The 25,911-nt window shown below is 40.6% G+C and overlaps 1 protein-coding gene across 1 annotated transcript; it reads right to left on the bottom strand.

Moving 5' to 3' along the window:
* Positions 1-2,012: 2,012 nt before the first annotated feature.
* LOC308639382 (small integral membrane protein 14-like) lies at positions 2,013-3,142 on the bottom strand. The gene has a single exon (XM_081277654.1). It carries the CDS (start codon positions 2,970-2,972, stop codon positions 2,673-2,675), a length of 300 nt encoding a protein of 99 aa, XP_081133780.1. The 5' UTR covers positions 2,973-3,142; the 3' UTR covers positions 2,013-2,672.
* Positions 3,143-25,911: the final 22,769 nt, after the last annotated feature.

Genomic DNA, 25,911 nt, shown 5'->3' with positions numbered 1-25,911 from the left:
GAGAGGCATGGATTTGGAGGTCCCTTTGCTACAGCAGTGTAGCAAATTATATTCATGTATATTCCAGTCCAAGCAGTCTTCATATGATGCCAAAAAGAACAAAAGGTCACAGGTACCTGCTAGCCCTTTGGTCTTTAATCTCTTGTCTGTCCATTTATAAAACAAACACTATTTTATCCATAGATGGAACTTAGATTTCACTGGTAATTATACATGTTGTGGTAGACCAAAGGGGCCCATATCAAAGGTGATCTTTTTTTAAATAATTTTTTTAGAGAGAGAGAAGAGAGAGGGAGAGAAAGAATTTTTTTAATATTTATTTTTCAGTTTTCGGTGGACACCTTTATTTTATTTTATGTGTTGCTGAGGATCAAACCCAGCGCCCCATGCATGCCAGGCAAGCACGTTACCGCTTGAGCCACATCCCAGCCCCTTAAAGGTGATCTTTATGTCTAAGGTCATGGAAAACCCCAGGAGGAGAATCAGATTGCATTCTTATGTGCTTTGCATATACTTCTATAGCAGCACTATTAACCACTGAAAATATTCTTTGAAATACTTTTGTATTCTCCAGTATGTGGTTTGCAATTCAATTTGCAAACATTAAGAGAGAATACTTGAGCTGAAAATATCTGGAAGACTGCTATATCCTTTTAAATTGTTTTTTTAGTTGCAAGTGGACAAAATACCTTTATTTTATTTATTTATTTTTATGTGGTGCTGAGGCTTGAACCCAGTACCTCACACATGGTAGACAAGCACTGTACCACTGAGATACGACATCAGCCCTGCTATATCCTTCTTGAATGGACCCATGTTTATATATGCTATAATATAAATGTCTCTATTATTATAAATTATTGGCAAATATAGTTAAAATATACTTTGTATTTTAAGAGTGTTTTGTGTTACTTGTTGAGAAACTATAAAACATGGAATATTATAACAAAAAACTCAGCAATGGGTGATTTGTACTTACCTGTGCTAACATTACCCCTTTATCAGCATAAGTAATTAAAAGCTAGCTGTATTATTTCAAGACGTTGAACACAAAACCAAGATGCACAGGAAGAATGTAAGTCATGAATATTGGATTATATAATGAAATAATGCCTTTACAATGTTTATCTAAAAGATAATCATAATAAAGGGGGAAACACCCTATGAGTGTCATACAGTCATATCAGAGACTATTAAACAGTACAATAACATAGAGAAGTGTATTTAGTTCTTATGAATAGTTTTTCAGATCTGTACAGTGAAAAGCTAGACTGACCTAGGGGGTAAAAATCCTTACATTGTTAACAAAATATCTTCTAGCCCCATAAATCATGTGTAATCACTTGTTAATGAAAAAATTCCATAACTACGTGGGCAAAAAGAATGTAAACTTTTACTTTTTTGTGCATTTCAAAATTCACTTATATTGATGTTCCTTCCACCCCAATCCATCCCATTACCAAACAGGAATGAGCTAAGGAGTGACAAAAATATTCTTCTTTCTCATTTTCTTCCTTTTCCCTTGGAATAAACCAAGACTTCATTAGATTTTTTTTTGAAGTTGGAAGGATAACAAAAGTCTCAAAATTTCCTTCAAATAAAATAGAGTGAATAAGTAAATAGGAATTCAAATGTCAGTAAGCTAGTAAGCCTCAATATAAATGTAAGATAGTTTCACTTTAACAGGGGAGTGTTAGAAGAGAGGTTTCCTGAGAGGCACTCATTTAAAAAATAAATTATAGCTTAAGTTATTACTAGATAGATCATTCCTGGCAAAGGCAGAAAGAATGAACATTTCCTCTCCTTTCATGAATCTTGTAAGGCTAGGGTATAGTGGCTTGCAAATGTCATATATTGGACTGTAAATCATGTACCATATGATTAATCATGGTTATTTATGGTATTCTCAGGCTGGGGAGATAGCTCAGTGATAGAGCACTGGCCAGCATGTACTAGGCCCTGGGTTCAATGCTGAGCACTGCAAACAAAACAAAACAAACAAAACATTATTAACATTAGACATTTTTAATGGGTGTAAAAAATTATTAAAACAGCCATTTCATTTCTCCTTCTCCTAATCTAGCCACGTAAGTCATCTCCAATAGATGATACAGATTTCAGCAATAATTTGTAAAATATTCCAAGAGTTGGCATAGTCCCAAGAATTAGAGAAAACTTCCACCCACTCATAAACTCCCAAAGTAAGTGTAAATACAGCGTGGTTCTCATTTTCTTTCATATAATGCCACATAACACCAAATAACTTTGTAAGTACCTTATGAAGAAAACAAAAGCTTAAAAACCTATCAAAACTATTTAAAATATTTAAATGCAGAAAACTCAAATTTCCTTCAGTCAGGTCACAAATCACCCCAAAATTGGAATCACATTTACAAACAGAATGAGTAGAATGTTTAGGACAACCAAAACAGCCCCATGTAACTTTTAAAATGTAATCATTTACTCAAATACATTTCAAATGGGAATGGTGATAACACAGGAAGCAAAAATAAGTTCGCAAGTGAAGTTTCTAGAAGCTCATGAAAACAATAACATCTCATGTCGCAGATGCAAAAAGAAAAACAGTTCTAATGGAGTTAAGAGTACTCTGGTTATCTTCGTTCCTTTAATCTTGTAAGGTGTTAACTATTTTCACTTCCCTTATCACAAAGTTAGTCCACAGGAGGAGCTGGTGGATCTTGTCCATTATGAGGACTGGTTGGCTTTCCGGATAAGTTGGATCCTCGTAGATTAGGCGGTCTCAGCAAGAACGCGATCACTGCAATAACCATCCAGGCCATCAAGATCATAGTAATATCGATGCCGTTGTCACCGGAGGGTCCTGGTAATTCCTGAAGACATTCTGTGTCTGTGCAGTAGGACTGGGACTGCCGCAACAACTCGATCAGCCTTCGCATCACTTGATCATGAGAGCAAACACATTCACAGGGATCGAATCCACCTTCTGCCATGATTGCTCGGCTTGATTTTACTTGACTGTTTAAATCCGTCCAGGGCACAACCGACCGACCGGGTGAGGAGGGAAAGGGCCGCGACTTAGTCTCGAAGGAAAGACAGCACAGGGCGTCTGGCTACCGCTGCTCCGGAAGCTGCTGCTGCTGGTGCTCTGGTCCGCGGTCCGCAGTGTCCTCCCCTTCCTCTGTTTGGATTCGAGATTGACCACGTCACTCTTAGCCACGAGACTGGGATCTGCCGCCCCCAGATGGCGGCTCAACAGATTGCAGCGCCTCAGCAACGGGTGATTTTTATATAAGTTCCATTTCACCGCACCCTTATGAATTATGATACAGTCTCTATTTTTAAGTAAAACACTAAGTGTTCCCTAATATGATAATTTTTAATCTCAGTTTTTATTTTCCATTTAAAGTTACTAGAATATTTAAAAATATTCTAATGTAATTTGAACTGTTTTTTGGCTAATTTTCTATCTTAATTTTTAGCCATTTATCCTTTCATTTTCATAGTGCTTTAATTTTTTTCTTTTCAGTGGGTTTTTTTTGTGGTTGTTCATATAAAGAATATTAATCCTGCATCATGTTGTATGAAGAACAATCACCCTGATTATATGTTTTCTCAAGATTGCTAATGACTTTTACTATTTTTATTTTTTAAAATTTAAATTGATAAATAACAATTGAATATATTTATGGGGTACAATATGATGTTTTAATATATGTATATAACTTAAGAGATGAATGAGTTATAAAAGGGACTGGATAGAAGGGCAACCGATTGTTTACCTCAGAATGGTGAAATTGTGGATGATCACTTATTCTACTCTTCTGTATTTTGTGATTTCCTATAAAGATAATACTTTATTAATCAGAGAAGAAACAAAGTCTATTTTACATCAAGAAAATTATAGTGAAATCATTTATACTGAAAAATATTTGGTAAGTAGCAATGTACTATCAAGAATATATTTTCTTTATAAATCAGTGTTCCTTTTTAGGCATCATCTGAAGCATGAGTGGCAGGCAGGGACTTGGTTTCCAGTTTTTTCTTGGTTAAAGTTAATGGAGCATAGTATTTTGTGTCCCCCAAAAGGCGAAAATATTTGCTATAATAGCATCTCCTAATATTTGTACCACCTTTATCTTTATTTCTTATAGCACTGAAGTAAAAAAAGGCCAATAATATGATGCTCAGTAAGCAGACTAGAAACAATGGCCCATAAATCCTAACACTCAAGGAGGTCTCTACTTTTCAGAGTAGCCATTTAATGAGTCTGTGATCTGTAGATTTGTCTGAGCCCAATTCAAACATACTTAGATCTCCTCATCTATCATCATTTCTGTGAGTTTGAAAAAATATTATTTTTGTATAGTTTCTTTTTGTTCATTCAAAACTTACTCAGGTTGACCCACCTATTAACTTCCAATCTTCTCAACTATCATTACTCTGGAATTGTTTTCTTTTCTGTGAAAGCAGTATCAACAACACTAATTCTCTCACTAATCTGTTGTCTGTTTTTAGCTATTATAATAACCTGAAGGAACCAAGAACCTATGGCACATATTTTTGTGGACACTGATCTAACAAATGAAACCAGGTTTCCCTCTTTTTTTCCTACCTCAGATTCCCTGGGCAATGTAATATCATTTCTAAGATTAAAATTATAACACAAGCATTATAAAACAGGTATTTGCTAGATTTTGCAACTCCAGTTAACAATTAATATGAATTTTGAAGATGACTAAATAGAGGTACCTAACACTCATCTCTTCCTCCACAAAGAAGAACCAAAGGAACAGGTGAATTGCTGCATTTTGAGATGAGTGACAGACAAAATGCTGGAACTCAGCAAGAGAGATTGGAAAGAAATAACACACCTCAGCAATTGTCACTGCAGCTCTCTAGTGAGATGTGTGGGGGCTCCCCTTTTCAGGGGTAGGGGTGAATGGGAAAGTCCCTGCAGTCTATCCGTGTAGAATCCAGAAATCCTAGCTACTGCAAAATTTCACCACTTGAAGTACTGTTAGAAGAACCATCTGGGGGCTGGGGATGTGGCTCAAGCGGTAGCGCGCTGGCCTGGCGTGCGTGCGGCCCGGGTTCGATGCTCAGCACCACATACCAACAAAGATGTTGTGTCCACCGAGAACTAAAAATAAATATTAAAAATTCTCTTCTCTCTCTCTCTCTCCTCTCTCACTCTCTCTTAAAAAAAAAAAAAAAAGAAGAATCATCTGGAGTTTGTACTGCAACTTTCTTCAGAAAAGTAACTCATGTCACCCTTCCCACTGACTCTAGATCCCAGCCTGTTATGAATGGACACCATCTTAAGAGGGGAGCTATTGTCCAAATTCAAGCTGTTTTAAGTGTCAGAAACCCCTGCATATCCTCATCTCTGGGACGCCACGGACATTCCACCATGTTGGCATGGGGGATTGCAGTCTCATGGATCCAACTTGGCTCAGCAAAGCAATTTGACCCCAGTACTGAAGCCTACTTGGTGTTCTGCATTGCAGGAGAGAGTAGGGCCCTTGTTCTTGGGAACAAGGTCATGGCCAGGTGCATGTGGACTTGTGCCAGTGCCAGGACTGAAGACAGATGCTCACCTGGTCCCCACTGCTGCATCATCTCCATGCTTCCTCTGGGAGCATGTTTCTCTTCTACTGGGGCCAGAAACTCACAACACATTCCTGCTGCTGCTGTGCCACACTGCACTCTGTTTGGGTATGCAGTTCAGTCCAGACTGAGTGTAAATGCCACAGAGGGGTCCTGTGGTTCCATTGCCACCTCTCTCTGTGCATGTGAGGGGCAGCCTACTACTTGGTATAAGAGCATGCATGTCAGGCCCAACTTGGCTCAGTGCCAGAGGCCCTTGTGGCAGCAGAGCTAACTTCATCAATGTCTGAAGAAGTGCTCTTCACCTGACTGATGCTGCTACTCCCATTGTATAAGTGTCTGCACAGTGGGCATTCCACATCCATTTATGTATATGCTACACCTGCATGAGCTTTTAGATTGTCCCCACCCATTCATAGTCTCTGGAGATTGTAGATCTCTTCAGCCGTACCATTTCATGCACTGTGCTTATAATCTTTAATTATAAAAGATTGTACTTGGGCCTGAAGTACATACCCTTATACCAAGAAAGCTATAGGAAGATTATATTTTTGGTGTCCAACTGGAAACAAAGAAAACATTGCATGCACACCAAAGTGCTGCCTCAAGACACATATTCAGGAGGAATCTGTTGACTATGAAGGACGTCCATAGAAGTGATAGAAATAAGTGATTTGTGAGAAGCACAGATTTCAATGTAGGAAGACAAGAATATTATAAAACACAATAACATAATGCCTCCACAAGAATATAATAACCTTTTTGCAATAGATTCCAAAGGAAACAATATTGATGAGAAACCTTATAAAGAATTTAAATAAATATACAAGGTTAATGAAATATAGAGAGTTGAACAAAATTAGAAAAGCAATGAACAATATGAATGAAAAATTCAGCAAAGAAAGAATCTTGAAAAAAGAATCAAGCAGAAATCTTGGAAATGAAGAGCTCGATGAGTCAAATAATAAGTGCAGTTGAAAGCCTCAACAACAGACTAGATCAAGCAGAAGAAAGAATCCTGAACTTGCATATAGGTCTTTTGAAATATTCTGGTCAGATAAGAAAGAAAAGAAAAGAAAAAGAACAAAAAGAGCCTTGAGACCTTTGGGATACCATAAATGAACAAATATCTACATTTTGTGTGTATCTGAAAGAGCAAAAAGAGGGAAAGTCATCAGAAATCCATTCAATGACATAACTGAAAACTTTCCAATTTTAAGAAAGATATGGTTCACATAGATGAAAGGATAAATAAATACATCCACTATGGTTGGAGATTTCCACACTCTCTTAGTAATATAAAGCTGTAGAAAGAAAATTAGTAAGGATATATAACTGTGTGTCCTTCAACTACCAACTGAATCTAATTTATCTTCATAACCTTCTATATAACAATTCTTTTTTAGTACATATGTAAATCGCACCAATATAGCCTATATCCTGGAGTATAAAGTAAATTTTACCAAATTTAAAATGATTGAAATCATACAGAGAGTGTCCTCTGACCAAAATAGAAAAAAACCTCACCAATAAATAAGAAAACATTCAAAAAATTTTCATACACTTAGAGAGGTTAAACCACTTACTTATAAGTAATGTATGGTCAAAAAAGGAAGACTCAATAAAAATTAGAAAATATTTTGCATTGAATGAAAATTAAAATATGCAAACTGCAGCTAAATCATTGCTAGGTGGCAAATTTATAGCATTAAATGCTTGTACAGGAAAAGAATAAAGATCCCAAATCAGTTCTGAAAGCATCTGTCCTAAATAACTAGAAAAAAAGGTGAAAATAACCCAAATCCAGTAGAATGTGGATAAATAAATATTTTAGCAGAAATCAATGAGATTGAAAATGAAAAATGAACAGAGAAATATGCAGATACTGGAGAGCAGAAAGGAAAACAAAGGTGGGGATGGATCTCATGGAAATCAAAGGGAGATCAGTAAAGAAAAAGGACCAAGGGATGGGAGGTAGGGAGGGAGTGGGGAGTGCTGGGGAGTGATATTGGCCAAATTACATTTGTTATATTGTGTGCATATATGAATATGTAACAACAAATCCCATCAATATAATGCACCAATAAATATGATACACCAATACATATAATGTACCAGTAAAATATAATGCACCAATAAAAATTTGGAAAAAATTTTAAAAGTAAAACAGTAAAAAAGAATAGAGAAATCCCCAAAACCAGTTTTTTAAAGTTTAATACATTATGACCCTATAGAAATTAAAAAGATACCATGAATAACTCTATGCATATATCTTTGCAAATTAGATTAAAATGGAAGGATTGCTTAAGGTACAAACTACCAAAGTTCAAACAAAAGTAAGTAAACTCAATAGATATATATGTATAGAAAGATCAAATTTATAGACATTCAAGAAAGAAATGTCTAGGCCTACATACATGTTTTCACTGGGAAATCCTACCAAAATTTAAGAAGAAATAACACCAGGCTGGGGATGTAGCCCAGTGATAGAGCACTTGCCTAGCATGTGCAAAGCCCTGCATTCTATCCCCAGCCCCCAGTGAAGGAGAAGAAGGAGGAGGTGAAAGAGGAGAAGAAAGAGAAAAAAATAAGGAGGAGGAGGAGGAGGAATGGGGGAGAGGGAGAATTTTGAATTCAATATAAAAAATAATACATCATGATGAAGTGGATTTATCCTGAGAATGTGGAGCTGGTTTAATACTAAAAAAAAAATCAATGAATACAATCCACCACATTAATTTACCAACACCACCAAGAACAACCCAGTCATATGGTCATGACAATTGATGAAAATTTTTAATTTTTTTTTAGAGAGAGAGAGAGAGAATTTTTATTTATTTATTTTTTTTAGTTTTCGGTGGACACAACATCTTTGTTTGTATGTGGTGCTGAGGATCGAACCCAGGCCGCACGCATGCCAGGTGAGCGCGCTACTGCTTGAGCCACATCCCCAGCCCAATTGATGAAAATTTGATAAAATTCAACAGCCATTTATGACAACAAAACAAACACAAATGAATAAACATCTCAGTAGACTGCAAGTACAAGGAAGCTTTAAATTGATATAGAGAAACTACAAAAATTTCTATATCTTATATTACATTCAGTAGAGAAAGACTGTTTTCTTCTTAACACCAGGGATATGGCCAAGCTGCCACTCATGACTGCCAATCAATATTGTACTTGAAGTTCTAACCAGTTTAATAAGGCAAGAATAGGAAATAAGTGGCTTACAGACTGGGAAGGAGGGAAAACAACTACTCCAACTCACAGAAGTTTTGATTATCTACATAGAAGATCTTATAAAATCCATAATAATACTTCTAGAGTGAAAAAAGAAGTTGAACAATGTTTCAGGATACATGTTCAACAAAAATGCAAAGTACTTCTCAAAGTCAGCGATGAGCGTTGGAAATCAAAATGTAAAACAAAATAAAATGGCACTGGTCTACATGCCTCCAGCCAGTTTTGTTTCATGTCAGTAGGGCTGCAGAAGGGAAAGACTCTGGGCAGCAGAAAGGGGGAGATTCTGGGAAGAGAAGAAACACTAATAAAAGGGAGGATAGAGGGGCCCTGTAATAAAACTAGTTGAATATTCAGTTCAAATTTTATTCAAATTATTTAGTTCAAATGGAATACATATGGTTTCTTTCAATGTTCTGGAGCAGTTTGTAAATATATCAGTTCTTCAGGGCTTTCTAGGGGGAACTAGCTAGGAAATTGAGCATAACCTCAGAAATGTATGTAAGCAAGTCCCTGCTTGAGGCACTCTTGTGGATGGATGGAATGCAGAGTGAACTCCAATAGGTGAAGGTGGGGGAAACACACACACAAGAAAACCCATCCAAGCAGGGTGTAGTGGTGCATGCTTGTAACCCCAACAACTAGGGAGACTGAGGCAGGAGGATCACAAGTTTGAGGCCAGCCTCAGCAACTTAGCAAGACCCTGTCTCAAAATAAAATAAATAAATTAATTAGAAGGGATGGGGATGGGGCTCAGTGGTTAAGTACCCCTGGGTTCCATCCCTGGTACCAAAAATAAAACAAAAACAAAACTATGCAAAGGGTTATAAAATTTTGTATGATGAGCATAAACCTAGTAAGTGGGGCATTTTGTCTTTCACTCATGGAAAGGAAGAAGGAGAAACGTTAGAGAGATCACACAGTCTTTCTCTCCCTACTCCCTTGCCTTCACTTAAGGTGTTCATTCTGGTAAGAGAGGGATAGGAAACAGGAGGGTGAGTTGTAGCTGATGCCTGGGATGAAGGCTGAAAGGGTTTTGATGCTGGATGAGAAGTGTGGGCCGACTTTCCAGGAAAGGGTTTCCTTCTCAAAGTGCGGCAAGGAGAAGGAAAGGAGGATAGGAGAAAGGGAACAAGGAGGTCTAATTGTATCCGGTGATTTGGTTTAAAATTGGACTTAGCCATGTGTAGTGGATGTGCCTGTGTTCCTGGGTCCTCAGGAGCTAAGGCAGAAGGATCATTTGAGCCCAGGAGGTTGAGGACAGCCTGGGCAAACAGAGCAAAACCCCAACTCGAAGAAAAGAAAAAAATGTTTCCCTAAAGTATCAGCTTTAAAGAAGAAATATTTATTCTAGGTTCTCTTAAGATAAGCCATATGTTTGATATAACGGGTGGGGCCAAGGATTGTGCTTTTAAATCTTATTGAGTTCAGAATTTCCAAGTGACTCTCCAAAATCGCACATGCCCTCACCATTAACACTGTAGGCAGACCACCCTCTCTCAGCCCAGCCTTCCCAGTGGAGAGGCAGCTCCCAAGGCAGCATGGGGGAGTGGGAAAGCATCAGAAACACCGGCTTCAAATACCAGCTCTGCTCTCTTAAGCTGTGGGGTCTGGTGCTAGGTGCTCACTTTGCCTTCTTGATTTGAGATTTTTTTAATTTAATTTTTTATATTTATTTTTTACTTGTAGTTGGACACAATATATTTACTTTATTTATTTATTTATTTTTATGTGGTGCTGAGGATTAAACCCAGGGCCTCACATGTGCTTGGCAAGCGCTCTACCACTGAGCCACAACCTCAGCCCCCTTTTAAAATTTTAAACTGGAAAAACAACTGTGCCCAATGTTTTTGAGGATAAAATAAGATGATGTATCCACACAGGTACATAGAAAAGTGAAATTCATTCTACTGTCTTTCTTATTCCTGTCCCCCACCCCTTCCCTTCATTCCCCTTTGTCTAAAACAATGAACTTCTTATTCTTTCCTCTCCTCTGTTATGTGTTAGCATCTGCATATCATAGAAAAGATTTGACCTTTGGCTTTTGAGAGTGGCTTACTTCACTTAACATGATAGTCCCTTGTGCACATATATGAATGAACCACAGTGAATCTCCACAAGACTAGAATCCTAATTAGAATAAGACATACTTCGTGTTTGTACAAATATGTCAAAATACACTCTACTGTCTATCACTAAAAAGAACACATAAAAATAAAAATCTAAGATGATGTATGTAGTGTGCTAAGCATGTACTAGGGACATTTATAATTAGAATACCAGGTATTCAGTTGTATTTCCTCTTTGTTCTTTGTAGCACTGAAAAGGTCCTGTGAAGGTAGAACCCAAAATTAAGTTAGACCAAAAATATGCTGAAGTAAGAAACCACCACCATGTTCAATTCACAGCAAAGATGACTTCAGTTTGCAAAGGTGAGGCTTTCCTGGCAAACTATAATGGGTACCACCTTTTTTGCATGCATAAAATCTGAACCAGAGTCAATTTTCTTTATGTGAGTAAAAGAGGAGAATTTAAGAATGGATGGTCAGGACCAAAAGCCAAGCTGTTTATTGAACAAACTTCAGAGAACAGAGCTCTCAACATAGCTGTATAAATACATGACAGTCCAGGGGTAGTCAATGGATGCTTTTAACAGAAGTTGTTTTTCTCACGATCAATCTCAATTTCAAAGACAATTTCCAGCACTGGGAAATCTGAAGTGTTCTACGTTAGAACTATCTAGTATTTAAAGCTACCAAGTATAGTTTCTCTCCTGGGAACCATATCACGTAGCAGACCTGGAGACTCTGTGCATTATATTACACTAAAATTGACCAGTAATCCTTATCTCATCTCCATATATTTCTGCCTCTGTGGGCAGCTCCTGACTTGACAGGCAGCCCAGGGATAGAGCTGCCTACAGTGATATACTACTGGCTCTCACCCACTCTCAAGAGCTGATAATTAAAATTTTAGGAAGTTTGCAAGGAAGGTGTTGAACATAACCATCATTCAAAATGAACATATATAAACTTATGATTAAATTAAGGTAATAATTACTTATCATTTTGTGTTTTACTACACTGACTATTACCTATCATTTTGAAATTATCTCTGTTTTATCTGCATGGTGGAAATCCTAGATAATAGTATAATACAGAGCATCTCTTCTTAACTCTACATTCAGTGATACCACGTTGGTAGCTTGAAATTGGCCATGGTGGGATTATTTACAAAAAAAAAAAAAAAGGGGAAAATTTTACAAATTAAGGCCTTCTCCTTAAAGGGGAACAACCTGCTCCAAAGAGCTGATTGTCAAATATTTATCAATGTACCTCTGGACTCACCTTCCTTACATCTCTAAGGAATCTATCTCAAGGGGAACACTAAGAACTCTCTCCATATTTCTATGCCCCAAATGGTATTTCCTTGTACAGCTCTGTAATTGGCTGTTACTCCTCTTGACCTCTTTACATTCTCTCTGTCTCCTCCCTTCCATACTTTCTTTTAGTTTTTATTCTGTCTTTATAAAAATATCTCTTTGTAGTTCTTCTTATTGAGGGCATATATTGGATTTATTTCTACCCTTTAAGTATGTATGACCATGAGCTTCGAACCCTTTTAAATGCAAGGAAGGAAAGAACTTATATTGGTTTTCACTATAATCAAGAGAAAATATGCTGGCAGGGTTATCAATTCATACATTTTTGTAAAGGTGTTTTTGTTTTTTTGGTACTGGGGATGGAACTCAGGGGCACTCAACCACTGAGTCACATTCCCAGCCCCATTTGTATTTTATTTAGAAACAGGGTCTCACCAAATTGCTTAGTGCCTCACTTTTGCTGAGGCTGGCTTTGAACTTGCAATCCTCCTGCCTCACCCTTCCAAGCTGCTGGGATCACAGGCATGCAACACTGCACCTGGCTCATATAAATGCTCTTTTAATCAAGCATTCATTATGGGCCAAGACGCCAAGTACTGAGAATCTAGAGATAAAATAAGACATGGCTCAACCATCAAGAGTCTCACATTCTAGAAGGGAGACAGACAAGTAATGGATAATCAGATATTATGATAAGTACTGAAAGAGAGATATTATGTAGTATTATGGGAAGCTAGAGGAGATAAGCAACTGAATTTTCTTGGCGAGGAAGGGGATTGGGAACAGTTTCACAGAAGACTTAACACTTGGATTTGGTATTGAAGGATGAGTACACATTCATAACACCAAGGAGGCATGGAAGGTGGATGTTCTGAGGATTGAAAACAAAGACTTGGTGTATGGGGCGATGGTAAGCATTGTCGTTAAAAATTGTAGACTTAAGTAAACTTGGATGAATGAAGGAATTTAATGGAAGTATTAAAGAGGCCTTGGGGAAGAATTAAATATGAACTGGAGTATTTCTGAGAATCTAGGTATATAGGAATGGAGTGCATGGTCTTTTCAAGGTACCACAATATGGCTGAAACTGTTCAACTATTTTCTGTCTTTGTGCTCCAGATTGAAATCCTGAGAGAGGATGTGGTTGGTGTACTTAGTATTACCCGCCCACCCATGACCTGGTTAGGATTGACTAAAGCATCTTGATTGACAGTACCACCAAAATTGAACCAAAAAGGAAAGGGGCAAATCCCTAGAAAGGAAAATCATGGTGTAGGAATAAAAAGAAGTAGGAATGGATGCTGGCTGAACAACTACAAAAGATATCTAGCAGTGTCCTTTAATTCAAGTGGCATCTCCATTTGGACACCCTCCTAAGGTCTAGTTTCTGCTAACAAGCCCTCCCTCCAATGTATGCCCTCTACCTGGCAGCCTCTACGACAAAATTGGCACCTGAACTACAATAACATTACCTCCTCCGTGTCTTCTCACAGCCCTTAGGGGTAGTAAGCAGGTTTCTACTATTGCTAACCTCTGGGTGCCCTCACTTTTTTCTGTTTTTTTTTTCGACTCTCCCAACTTGTTCCCCCTATTAAATTGCAGCTCTGGCCAGGTATGGTGCTAGAGGTTTATAATCCCAGTTACTTGGGAGGCAGGAGGATTCTAAGTCTGAGACTAACCTCAGCAACTTAGCAACACTCTGTCTCAAAAATAAAATAAAAAGAGCTGGGATATAGCTCATTATTAGAGCACCGCTGGGTTTGATCCCCAGTAGCAAAATAAAACATAAAAAAAAACACTGGAAGTAGCCTAGTGGTAAAGTGCCCCTGGGTTCAATCCCCAGTACCACACATAATAAAGTTTCATCTGTGGACAGTTTACAAAGGCTGTGTTTTCTTGACTGGCATAGTTCCTTCTCCCTTTGCCAGGGTAATGGCTGACACAAATCAACACAGGGGTTCACTGGGCTCATAAGAGCCCACATATCAAGCTGCAAATAGGCCCAATCCACTCACATATCTGGACTTTAATCTTTGTACCTCTAGTGCTGAGCAAGATTGGCAAAGGAGGCTGAAAACCCATAGTAGTGCATCAAGGGCAACAGAAGTAGCTATAAACTGTAACCAAACATTCACCAAGTTGTTGTTTTGTCCTAAAACTCCATGGGGGGTATTTTTAAATGACTTCTCCATGGACTAGTTAATTATTTAATAGGCCTTTTCTTGTGACCTTGTCCCTTTTTGGGAAATAAATGCTTTGGTGCTGTTGTTTTAGAGTAGAACCATGCTACATTTTGGCCCATAGCATGTGTGTGGGGGGAGTGTGGTATGTGGGCTCTCAGGGAACCACGTGAGTGCAGGGGCTGGGGGTGCATGCCTATAGGTCTGGTGACTGCAGTTTAGACTTTTCATCTCTAACACTTCTAAAGGAGACCCCTGTCCCTGGACAGCGAGGCTGGAGAGTTCTGCTGACTCATAGAGCTTATCCTTTCCTTGACCCCCTCAAGCCCATTTATGCAGACGATTAGTCCTTATTGGCCAAGTGAACTAAGGGCCAGCCAGAGGTGAGAAACCTGGGTTCACAGTAGGGGAGAGCTGGGGCTTTAAACTCCTCATAATCTCCACTAGTCACTGCCAAAGTCCCCATGAAAGCATATGACCTGATTCAAAAGAGTATGATTGCCATGCAAATGGAGTGTCCCACCAGATCCCCCAGTTTACCCTCACCCTGGTCATTTACAAGCTGAACAATTATCTGAACTTCTCCTACTAGTACAAACTTCTTTCTACTATGCCAGAGAATCATTTCTTTGGGATTCACTTGAATTTCCTTCAGTCTTTGAATTAGGGGTCTATGGACTTTTACATGGCTAATAAGACCAGTAACCCTACCTCTGAAGAAGGGGATTAAGCCAAGATCTGTGTCCAGCCATAGCTGTTTGGTTTTATTTAGACTGTGATTCACTTAGGTCACTGGTGTAAGGGCTGTAGAGCAATTGTGAGTGACCATGAGTGTGTATTGTTGGGGAGAAGAAGACAGGGAGCTATAAGTGGAAGTCAGTTCACTCTAGATGCCTGTTGTGGATTTCTCAAAGAATCCAGACGTAGAGATGCCAGAGTGCCACAAAAAGGCTCCAGTTGCATCCCCAGGAAGACGAGCCACGTTTGAGGGCCACATGGTATTTTAGACCACAGGTTCTCAACTAGAGCTTACATCAGAATCAAGTATAGGGCTTGTGGGTGATCTGCCCTCCCACAGAAACACTGAAAAGAAAGAAAAAAGAACAGAACCAATTTTATCATAATTCTGAAAATCACGCTGGATGTAGTGGCACTTGCCTGTAATCCCAGCAGCTTGGGAGGCTGAGAGCAGAGGATCGCAAGTTTCAATTTAGCCTCAGCAAAAGTGAGGCGCTAAGCAACTCAGTGAGACCCTGTCTCTAAATAAAACACAAAATAGTGCTGGGGATGTGGCTCAGTGGTTTTGTGCCCCTGAGATCAATTCCAAGTACACCATCCCTCCCCATGAAAAAGAAAAAAAGAATTCCAAAAATCAGTCAAAGGTTTACAACAACTAAGTGAGTGCTTAGTTAAGAAAATCAACTTCTCAGTAGTAGGAAAGCTCAGTGGCATTTTGGTTTGTCCTTCCCTCATCTTTCCCTCTGTGTAGCAGCAGTCTTAGCCCACATTCCCCCTGTGCAGGATCCTGTTATTCCCTGGTTCTAGAAGGAGAGGAGAGACCTTATTTGTAGACTCTTGAGTGTATCTGTCCTTACCTGTCTGAGGCTACACAAGGATGGACACAAGGTGCTTATCTCTGTTTCCCTTCACTTGTATCTCAGGCTAAGAAGCATTTGCCATCACTTGAAAACATGGCAAGCTGAACTGAAAACACAGATTCCTGGGGCAAAGGATTGCCTGAGGTCTGGGGAGCCAAAGCTGGGGAAAGTTTCTTGGGGAAATTAAGGCATTTTAAATACATTGTGTGTGGTGAGCCGTTTCTTCGGACTGTGGTCACCATTACAAGATGGCGCTGGCTCCGCTGTGGTCTGTGACAAACAACTCCTTATTTGGGAGAGTTGGCACGTGATTTTTTAACACCCTACGAGAAAGCTCCACGTAGCAGCTTCGCATTGGGGCTTGGGATGCTTTATTAAGGCTGGGAGGGGCGTCCGAGAGAGAGAAGAAGAAACATCAGGGGCCTGAATAAACGGCTGAAAGAAGATTCCTGTTGTTGCGTCTTCCTTGCGGGCAAGGGGTCGCGACAATCGTGCATATCAGAAAGCCACAGACATAGCCAAGACAAAGCACAGAGGGATACATCTCCATGACCTTGCATTTGGTAATGCATTCTTAGCTACGACACCGAAACCATAAGCAACAAAATGAAAAATAGCTAAATCAGAATTTGTCAAATTGAAAAAGACAACCTAAAGAATGAGAAACAATATTTGAAAACCATATATCTGATCAGGGTTGAGTGCCCCTGACTTAATATCAAGAATATGTAAAGAACTCCTACAACTCAACAACATAAACAACCCAATTTGAACACATGGGAAGGGGTTTTATAGACATTTCTTCAAAGAAGATATGTAAATGGTAATAAGCATATAAAAAGATGGTCAAGGCTTGGGTGTAGCTCAGTGGTAGAGTGTTTGAGTAGCATGTATAAGGTCCTGGGTTCAATTCCAAAAAAAAAAAAAAAAGATGTTCAACATCATTAGTCACTAGGGAAATTCAAATGAAAACCACAATGACATACCTTTTTATACCTACTAGGATGGCTATAAGTTAAGAAAATGAAAAATTATAAGGGGATATCACTCAGTGATTGAGTGCCTCTGAGTTCAATCCCTGGTACCAAATAAAGAAAAGAAAAGTGTGAAACCATTGAATGGTTTTAAAGAGAAGGGTTACAAGATCAGATGTTAACTTTGAAAGGAACACTCTGGCTGCTGTGTGACGAGTGGACTGTAAGACAAGAGGAGAATCAGGGGAAACAACTGGGAGACTCCTGCAATGAATGGTCCAGGCAAGAGATGATAGAGGCTTGGTCCAGGGCAGAGGTAATTGAGTTGATGGGAAGTGGACATTGGAGATCCTTTTTATCAATTCAATGAAAGAATGTATTTTGAGCACACAGTTATAGTGTGCAATAATCCTTATCCAACTACAGCCTGTAGGCTGAACTTGCCCACTGCCTACATTTATAACGTTTTTTGGAACATAGCCACACCAATTCATCTGTGCACCTTCTATGGCTGTTTTGTGTGTGTTGTAATGGAGAATGTATGGGGTCCTCAAAGCCTAAAGTATTTACTGTCTGGTACTTTATAGAAAAAAGTTTGATGATCCCTGATCTAGAATGATGACTTGTAGGTATCTGGCTTGTATGACCAGTGAATGGGTAGTCAATGTAAACAGAGGGAGAAGGCAGAGAGGGAGAGAAGGGAGTAGGGTTAGTAGCCTCCTGGGTAAAGAAGTTTGGTAATATGGGCGGAGTCAAGGATATGTGGAATGGCCCTAGATTAGGGCAACAGGGGTGAGAGGTGTGACAATAGCATGTAGTCATGAAGAGGCAAAACATATGGTGACAGCTCAGAGTATGGAATGGGAGGCTGGTAGAAGGGAAGAAGAGATTGCTTTTTGTGTAAACATTATTTTTCTCAGTGGCTTAGTTAGGGACATTTGGAAAAGTCACAAAGCAGGAAGGACTAGGATTAAACTGGATGATGAATCTGAATTCAAATAATAATGTTTACTGAGGCATTAGTACCTGCTAAGCTCTGTTCTAAGAACTTCATCTGGGCTGTGATTCCTCGCAATAATCCTAATAGGCAGTTGCTCTCCTTATAATCCTTCCACAGATGAGGAAACTGAGTCACAGGCAGGTGAAGCAACTTGTGACACTGACATAGCTAATAAGTAACAGGAGTAGAATTTGAACCCAGGTAGAACCCTCAGTTCTTAATTACGATATGAACTCAGATGAAGTAAAAAAGAGACCTAGCCTGGGGGACGTGAATGCATTCTGGAGAACAAGATGCAAACTATACTGGGGGTTTCACCTAGGAAACACGCTCTTGCCCTGTGAAGCAGTGTTTCAATAACAAGTGTCGAAAGCACAATGTTTAAGAGAGATTTGGATCAGAACCAGCATCAGTAAACATCAGCTCTCCTCAGATCTCACATTTCCCTCCCTCTCCCTCATCTCTATCTATCTATCTATCCATCCATCTATCTATCCATCTATCCATCCATCCATCTCCTTCTCTGCAGTTCTGGGGGTTGACTCCGGGGCCTGGTGAGGCAAGTGCTATACTGCTGAGCTACACTCTCAGCCCATCTTGGGGTGTTTTGAATACCTGCTCCCCACCTTACAATACTGAAATGCATTTCTATCTTTTCCTTCTCTGAGCTGCTCCACTAACTTCCAGAGGAGATACTCCTTTTTTTTGTACTGGGGAGTAAACCCAAGGTCTTGTGCATGCTAGGCAAGTGCTCTACCACTGATCTACACCCACACCCCTTTTTATTTTATTTTGAAACATGGTCTCTATAATTCACCTGAACTGGCCTCAAACTTACCATCCTCCCTCAGCCTCCTGAGTAGCTGGGATAACAGGTGTGCACCACCATATCCAAACTAATACTTTTTTTCATTAGGATCCCCAGATGCCAACAGTCGTCCTGAGCATACCAGCTGCTTAGCTCAGAAAAGCCCCCGTCTTCCTCACTAGACAGGCTGCCCACATTGCCACAATGGCTCCTCACATTATCTGCACTCAACCCAGATGGACTGAGCCATGCCCCCTGCTGCCACCAGCTGTCCTCTTCCTCCCCACTTGCAGCACCATTGAGAGACCACCCAGACCCAACCCTCCAAACGAGATTTGAAATACCTTGCTAGTCTGGCTCCCAGTGAAAACGTCCACCTCCATTCCCCTCCATCACATTTCCTAGTCCTTGTCAAACACATCCTGCCACCCCACCCCGCCACACACACCTCTTGGAAGCCATTAGCTGTCTTCTTTCAGGTCAATTTCCCAGTTACTTTCTTCTTTTTGTTAGATTACCTGGAATATCTGCTTCACCTGAGGCTCATTCTGCCTGCATTTCTAAAGCCTCTGTCTTGGCAATTGATCCCAGAACAACTTCCACCAGACGAAGTGCTTGGAATTTGGTCTGGCTTTGTCACATCTCTGTTTAGGTAGGAGATGTAATCCTTTCAATAGTCTTGCCATCTCCTTCTCCTCCTCCAGGTCATCTGCTCTTCTACACATTGGCCATGGTCAAGGGCAACACTAAACAGAGTTCTTTCTGCTCCAGAGGAAACAAGGAACATATATAGGGGCCAAATGTCACTGCTGTCATTTCCAGCCTTGCCTGCTTGCCTACCTGTACTGAAGCTTCTTCAGGAGGTCTGGTGTAAAGCAAATACCCTAATTCAACACGAATCACATTTGTAATTTAAGATTCTGAATGTGGGTCCAAAACACAACCTAACAGAGGTTTGTAAGGGATGGTAAAACTTAGCAGCAGCCTGAATTAAAAAAGTTTGAGGGATTTTTTGGTTTTGTTTGTTTTTGTTCTAGGGATTGAACCCAGGATCACTCAACCACTGAGCCACATCCCCAGCCCTTTTGTATTTTATTTAGAGGCAGGGTCTCACTGAGTTACTTAGGGCCTCACTAAGTTGCTGAGGCTGGCTTTGAACTTGCAATCCTCCTCCTGCCTTAGCCTCCCAAGCCACTGGAATTATTGATGTGCATTGTCTCAGCTGGCTTGAGGGTTTTAATGACAGGATCCTGTGCAGTGTGATGTGGATATCAAAAAGCAGTGAGAACATATCTGTGTGACCAGAAGTTTGTTACCCATAGCAGGTAATATGGTGGATTGCTCAGACATGACAGTACATGACGTTATGACCACACTGGATACTGAAATACCGAAATCACCTGGGCATGGTGATGCATGCCTGAAATTCCAGCTATTCAGGAGGCTGAGGCAGGAGGATTGCAAGTTCAAGGCCAGGCTAGACAACTTGTGAGACACTATATCAAAATAAAAAATGGTTGGTGATGAAGCTCAGTCATAGAGTACCCCTGTTTCCAATCCCTGGCAAAAATGATTGAAATTATTTCATACTGATTGACTTGTAGCACCATCCCAGTATCCTCCAAGGGCCTCTTTTTGTATCCCAATGACTCCCTGGACCCTGGGTCTCTCCACCATTCAGAAATAAGAGGGTCAGTGTCAGCCCTGATAGAAAACGTATAGCTTCTACTTCAGTATTCAGCCCATACTGATGGGTAATTTCCGTGCTTTAATAGGTTATTAAGTATGCTGATATGCTAAATACTTGCATTGTCACCCCTCTATTCCATCCTGATGAGACAGAACATACCAGTGGAAGCTGAGAGCAATAATCAGGAAAATCGCTTTATAAAAAGCAGCAATAAAAGCAAACCCTGTACTAAGTGCTTTATATGCATTATATCATTTAAGCCTCATTATGACTCTATGAGGCAGAAACCAATATTGCTTCTTTTTATGCTGGAGAAATTGAATCAAATTGAAGTGAAGCGACTTGCTCAAAGTTTCACAGAGTGGGATTCAGACCCATGCTACCCAATCTTCCAGCATAAAAAAAAATCAATAGAGACATGAATAGATAAATGGCTACCCAGGATCTGGGTGCTAGGGAGCAATGGCTTACAAAGAGGTATAGGATTTCTTTAGAGTTGGAGTGAGGACAGTTTTCTAAAATTGACTGTAGTAAGTGTTGCCCAACTCTGTGAATGGACTAAAAGCATTGGATTGTACCCTTTGAGTGAGAGAAGTGGATGGTGTGTGAATAATGTATCAATGAAATGATTTAGTGGGGGTCTGGCTGGGGAGTAGGAATGGCAGAGTGAGCTGTGTTCATCTGAGTGGAGGACGCTGCCAGGAAGAAGGAGCATCCTGTCTGGATGGGGGTCCTGAGGGCAAAATTTAGGTGAGTAGGAGGAAATCATAAGGGCAGGCCTGGCTCACCAGCAGGAAGAACGTTCCAGCAAGTGGGTTTCTGTGCCTGCAGAGGCAGGGAGCCTGCAGGTGCAGCCCAGTTCACTTGGGAGCTGGGTGGGGAGTGCTTGGCAGGAAGGCTGGGGAGGGGAGTTCCACGGCAAGTGGAGAAGGGAGGAAGGAGTGATCTGAGGGATCTTCTACCTGTGTCTGCTGAGGGCCTGGAGGGAGAAGGACTGCAGATGGGAGTGGTGGCTTCTCCAGCCCTTTGCATCTCACACTGGTGCTCTGAGTGGGCCCTGTCTGCCAGGTTGCAGTCCTACCTATTATCCAGGTGGCCAGGAGGAGCCTATGGGGCTGAAGATGGGAGATTGGAACCTGTCTCCCTAAGACATGGGGGTACTTCTTCAGCAGCAGTTAGGGTCCCAGTTCCACATGGAGGCCCCTTCCCCTGCACACTGTCATAATTCTGAGGTCCAATCCTGAGAGCAGAATGGGCTCAGTAAGGCAAGGACTTTGGCTCTTGTGTTATTGCCTCTGATTAAATCTGGGAAATCCTGTTCACTTTGTGGGGCTCTTCTCTGGGTTCTTCTGGAGTGTGCTGTGTTGTTGTGGATGTGGGAGAGGCAAGCAAGAGGGTGCCTGATCCTATTCAGTGGCATCTCAGGCCATCCCACCTGGACATTCCTAGTCCCTCCCTGCCTGGGGTATGACCAGTCAGCATCATGTCCCCATATGTGTAGAAGATAGGCACCACTGTGCTGTGACACACTATAGCTGAGTGGTCCTTGTTGATGCCCCTAGATTGGGAGTGGCAGCGGATTCAGAACTGGCATTGAGAGTGGGGAAGGGAAGGTGTGAGCTTCCTGTTATAGCCATTCAGAACCCTGGAAACTCCAACCCCTGTTTGTATGCAAACCCACAGGACATTTTGCCTCATAGTCTGGCCTGTGAGTCACGTGTGGCAGAATCACTTATGTTCCTTGTGAGAAATACACTTGTCCAGGCCCCATCATAAATCAAATAAACCCAAATCTCTGGGAATGTGCATGCATAACAGGTTCTCTAGGTATTTTGAAAGAATGAGGAAGCATGGGAAACACTTCTGTAGGTAACTAAAGGTGAAATGAACTTTAAAGACTTTCTTACTTCTATTCCCTGTCTCCCATTGTTGCTGATAGGAAAACAGAATCCACAGAAAATAAGTGAATTATCCAAGGTCACATATCCAAGGTCACATAATCCAGAGAATTAATCTTGGTTGTTTTCTGGCCTAGGTCTAGTCTCTTATCAATAGAGTATCTATCCATTTAGCCAAACCTTTGTTTGATCAAAGAGCAAAAGTATCTTGAATAGGGGTCAGGTGTTACACTGCATGAGAATTATGGATCTGGAACAGACTGTGCTTATTCTAGCCTCTGAGCTTTTGCTCAAGCTCTTCTCTTAATTTCACTGTTCTCTTCCTTGACTCTCATCCTTCTCTGACTTTCCCCTTTTCTATCTTCTCACATCTAACTGTACTTCAAGGTTCAGCAACCCAGTCCTCTCTGCCTTCCCGGAGTCCCTGAGCCCACTCATCTAGTTCTTCAGCATATTTTGCATTGGAACCCAAGGGTTTGTTTTATGTTTTCCTAATTAGAAATGACTAGGGCTCTCAGCCTCTTGGTAGCTACCATAATTGCCTTCTCCAAAGGCTAGGCCCTGATTAGGGGCTTAGGAAATCCAGATTGAAATCCAGATGATGAGCAGTGACTGCAGTACAGGCCAGTCAAGCAGCTAGCCCCGTGGCTCTAGCAGGACAGCTTTGCTATAATCACATCAACATCACGTGTGACATGTAGCGCCTTTCTTACATCCAGTCTGTGGTCTCCTAGGTTTTCCAAACTGCACCAAGGCCTCTCCCACCAATCCACTGGATCATTTGTGAGGCCCTAAATGTCCCTCTTCTAGTCGCTGTGGGCATACACAAAACAAGAAAATAATGTAGAAGTTCTGCTCTAGCTTTGCAGCCTGCAGGCACTTTTGTCTTCTGCCAACCCAGGTGGTGCACGATTTTATACTCCACGCAGCCTTCATTAGATCAGTCCCTCAGTCTGGTGGGTGCGTCACGGTCTCCTGAAGTTCCCTGCCTCCTTCATAGCCTCCCTCTCAAACCTTCTTCAGCAGTTTCAGCAGTAAGGGGCTCTGAGAACCCAAGTGGGAATTTTCCAGATAATTCATATTTTCCTTACTATTAGAATAATTCGTTTGCACACCTGAACTCATTGGAGTTCTCTTGCCCTCAGTAAGGCTGGGTGCATGAGGCACTTTTCCTAAGAAGTCAAAGGGGGTCCACCGCCTGGGCAATATTTAGCCACTTTTGCCTCTGGAAAGATGAGTTTGCATAAACTGTAATCTCTCAGGCACTTTCTATTGTGGTAACGCAGGACGTTTTGAGCTCTGTGTGGTTATTTCCCTCCCCTTCTTCAGGGAGCCAGAATTGCTGGGCTTCTCTTTGACTCCTTGTCTCTGTCTCTTTGCCTCTCAACACCCCTCCCCAGTAGAGTGCCAGGTCCTCATTTGTTCCATTCCTTGGTCACTTAGTGGTGACCTCAGGTGCCCTGCACAGGTTCTATATCCTCGTCATGTTCCTTGATGTAATCTGCTCTTTTTATGCCCAAGGACTCTTCCAGCCATGTCCTGACCACCCCCTGGCCTCTTATAGGGTAGGTGCCAGATGACCAGCAGATTTGGGGGCCCACAGACAACATGAAGGGAGGCATCTATTTACAGAACACAGTGTTCACACATATTCAGGAGTTGTAGGCCCCTTGGACATGCAAGAGCCAACCCAGTGGCTTTTTCCAGACTTTGGGGGCAGGGGAGGGGTGCAGTTCTGCTCACTATGATTTTGAAGCTAAGCTACACTGAACTTAAACTTCAGGGCCTGAACAATGAGTTGGGATATTTGCTAAGTTTAGTTTTAGCATCTACTCTGACTCTGTGCTGGTCAGGTAACAGGGCATTTCCACACTTGTTGTCTTGTTGGATTCCCGTGACAGCCTGGGGAGATGATATTCTTAGCCCTATTGGTATATGTGAAAATGTTAAAGTAGAATAATAACATTAATGACTAACATTCATTAAAACACTCACAATGTACCAGTGTTCTAAGAACTATGTATGTATTAACTCATGTTTCTTGTAACAACCCATGACTTAGTTATTACAATTATTCTAATTTTACTTTATTTTTTAATAGATTTTTATGGTGGATTTACCCAGGGGTGCTTTACCACAGAGATGTATACCTGGCCCTTTAATTAATTAATTACTTTTTACATTTTGAGACAGAATCTCACCAAGTTGTTTAGGGCCTTGACAATTTACTGAGGCTGGTCTCACACTTGTGATCCTCTTGCCTCAGCCTCCTGATTCTCTGGGATTACAAGCATGCACCACCATGCCTGGCAATTATCCTGACTTTAAAGGCTAATAAACTAAGGCACAGAAAAGATAAGAGATGGCCCAAGGTCACCCAGTCATTGACTTATTAATGAGGTAGTGCCTTATTTTGAACAGAGGCAGCCCAGGTCCCAGTATATGTAAATACTAAAATATTTAGATATAAAATGTTGAAATTTTAACTCACTCAAAGTCACAAAAATCATTAGATGGCAGATACTGGGCTGGACACTAGGATTTCTTTCTTGTTTTCCTTCTTTTAATGAAGTTTAGTTGGTACATTATACTTATACGTATTAGTGGAATTAATTGTTACATATTCATTCATGTGCACAACATACCTTGGTCAATTTCATTCCTCAGTAGCCCCCCTTTCCTTTCTTTTCTCCCTCCCTCTGGTCCCCTTCCTCTGCCCTCTGGGTCTCCTTTCAAATTTTATGAGATCCCTTTTTCTTTTTTCTCTATGCTTTCCACATGATAGAAAACATAGGACCCTTGAAATTCTGTTTGACTTATTTTGCTTAACACAATGTTCTGAAGTTACATCCATTCTTCTGCAAATAACATATTTTGTAGTATTTCTGACTCTGAATTCTGTGTTCTTTATAATATGTGTTCATTTATTCACAAGCAATAAACATTTGTTAAATTCTACTGTGTGCCAAGCACTACACTATGTATGCATTGGGCATAAAATTGCTGCTCAAAAAGAGCTTGAACTCTAGAGAGGGAGATAGATCAAAGAACAAAGATCAATCTTTAGCATGGCTTTCATTCTCAGGATACCTCTCTTCAAATACAACATCCATAGAATGGCCATGGTGATATCAGTTCATTCTTTTTAAAATTGTTTTTGTAGCTGTAGATGGAAAGGATGCCTTTATTTTATTTGTTTATTTTTATGTGCTGCTGAGGATCAACCCAGGGCCTCACACATGCTAGGCAAGTGCTCTGCCACTGAGCTTCAGCCCCAGCCCTCAGTTCATTCTTGATGAGACTGTTGTAAGGAGGACTGAATGGATTTATGGGTGCTATGAAAGTGATGTCCAGTGATGTCAGAAGTATTAGATGCAGTTATGACAAGTTTCTCTGTTCTATGACAGAGTGCCAATGGCTAAGGGAAGGCCCCCAAAGTAGTGTTTGAGGAACAGCCAGAGGACACCTGGATGAAGAGATACACAGGGTCCAGAGCATGCAGGGCCTTGAATTTCATGCATTAGGTCAAGTTATATAGCAGAATGGGCT

This window comes from Spermophilus citellus (genome assembly GCF_964194105.1).
Source record: "Spermophilus citellus genome assembly, chromosome: X".
Classification (NCBI taxonomy): Eukaryota; Metazoa; Chordata; class Mammalia; order Rodentia; family Sciuridae; genus Spermophilus; species Spermophilus citellus.
The sequence above is the reverse complement of the archived record's forward strand: the minus strand, read 5'-3'. Positions and strand labels throughout refer to the sequence as shown.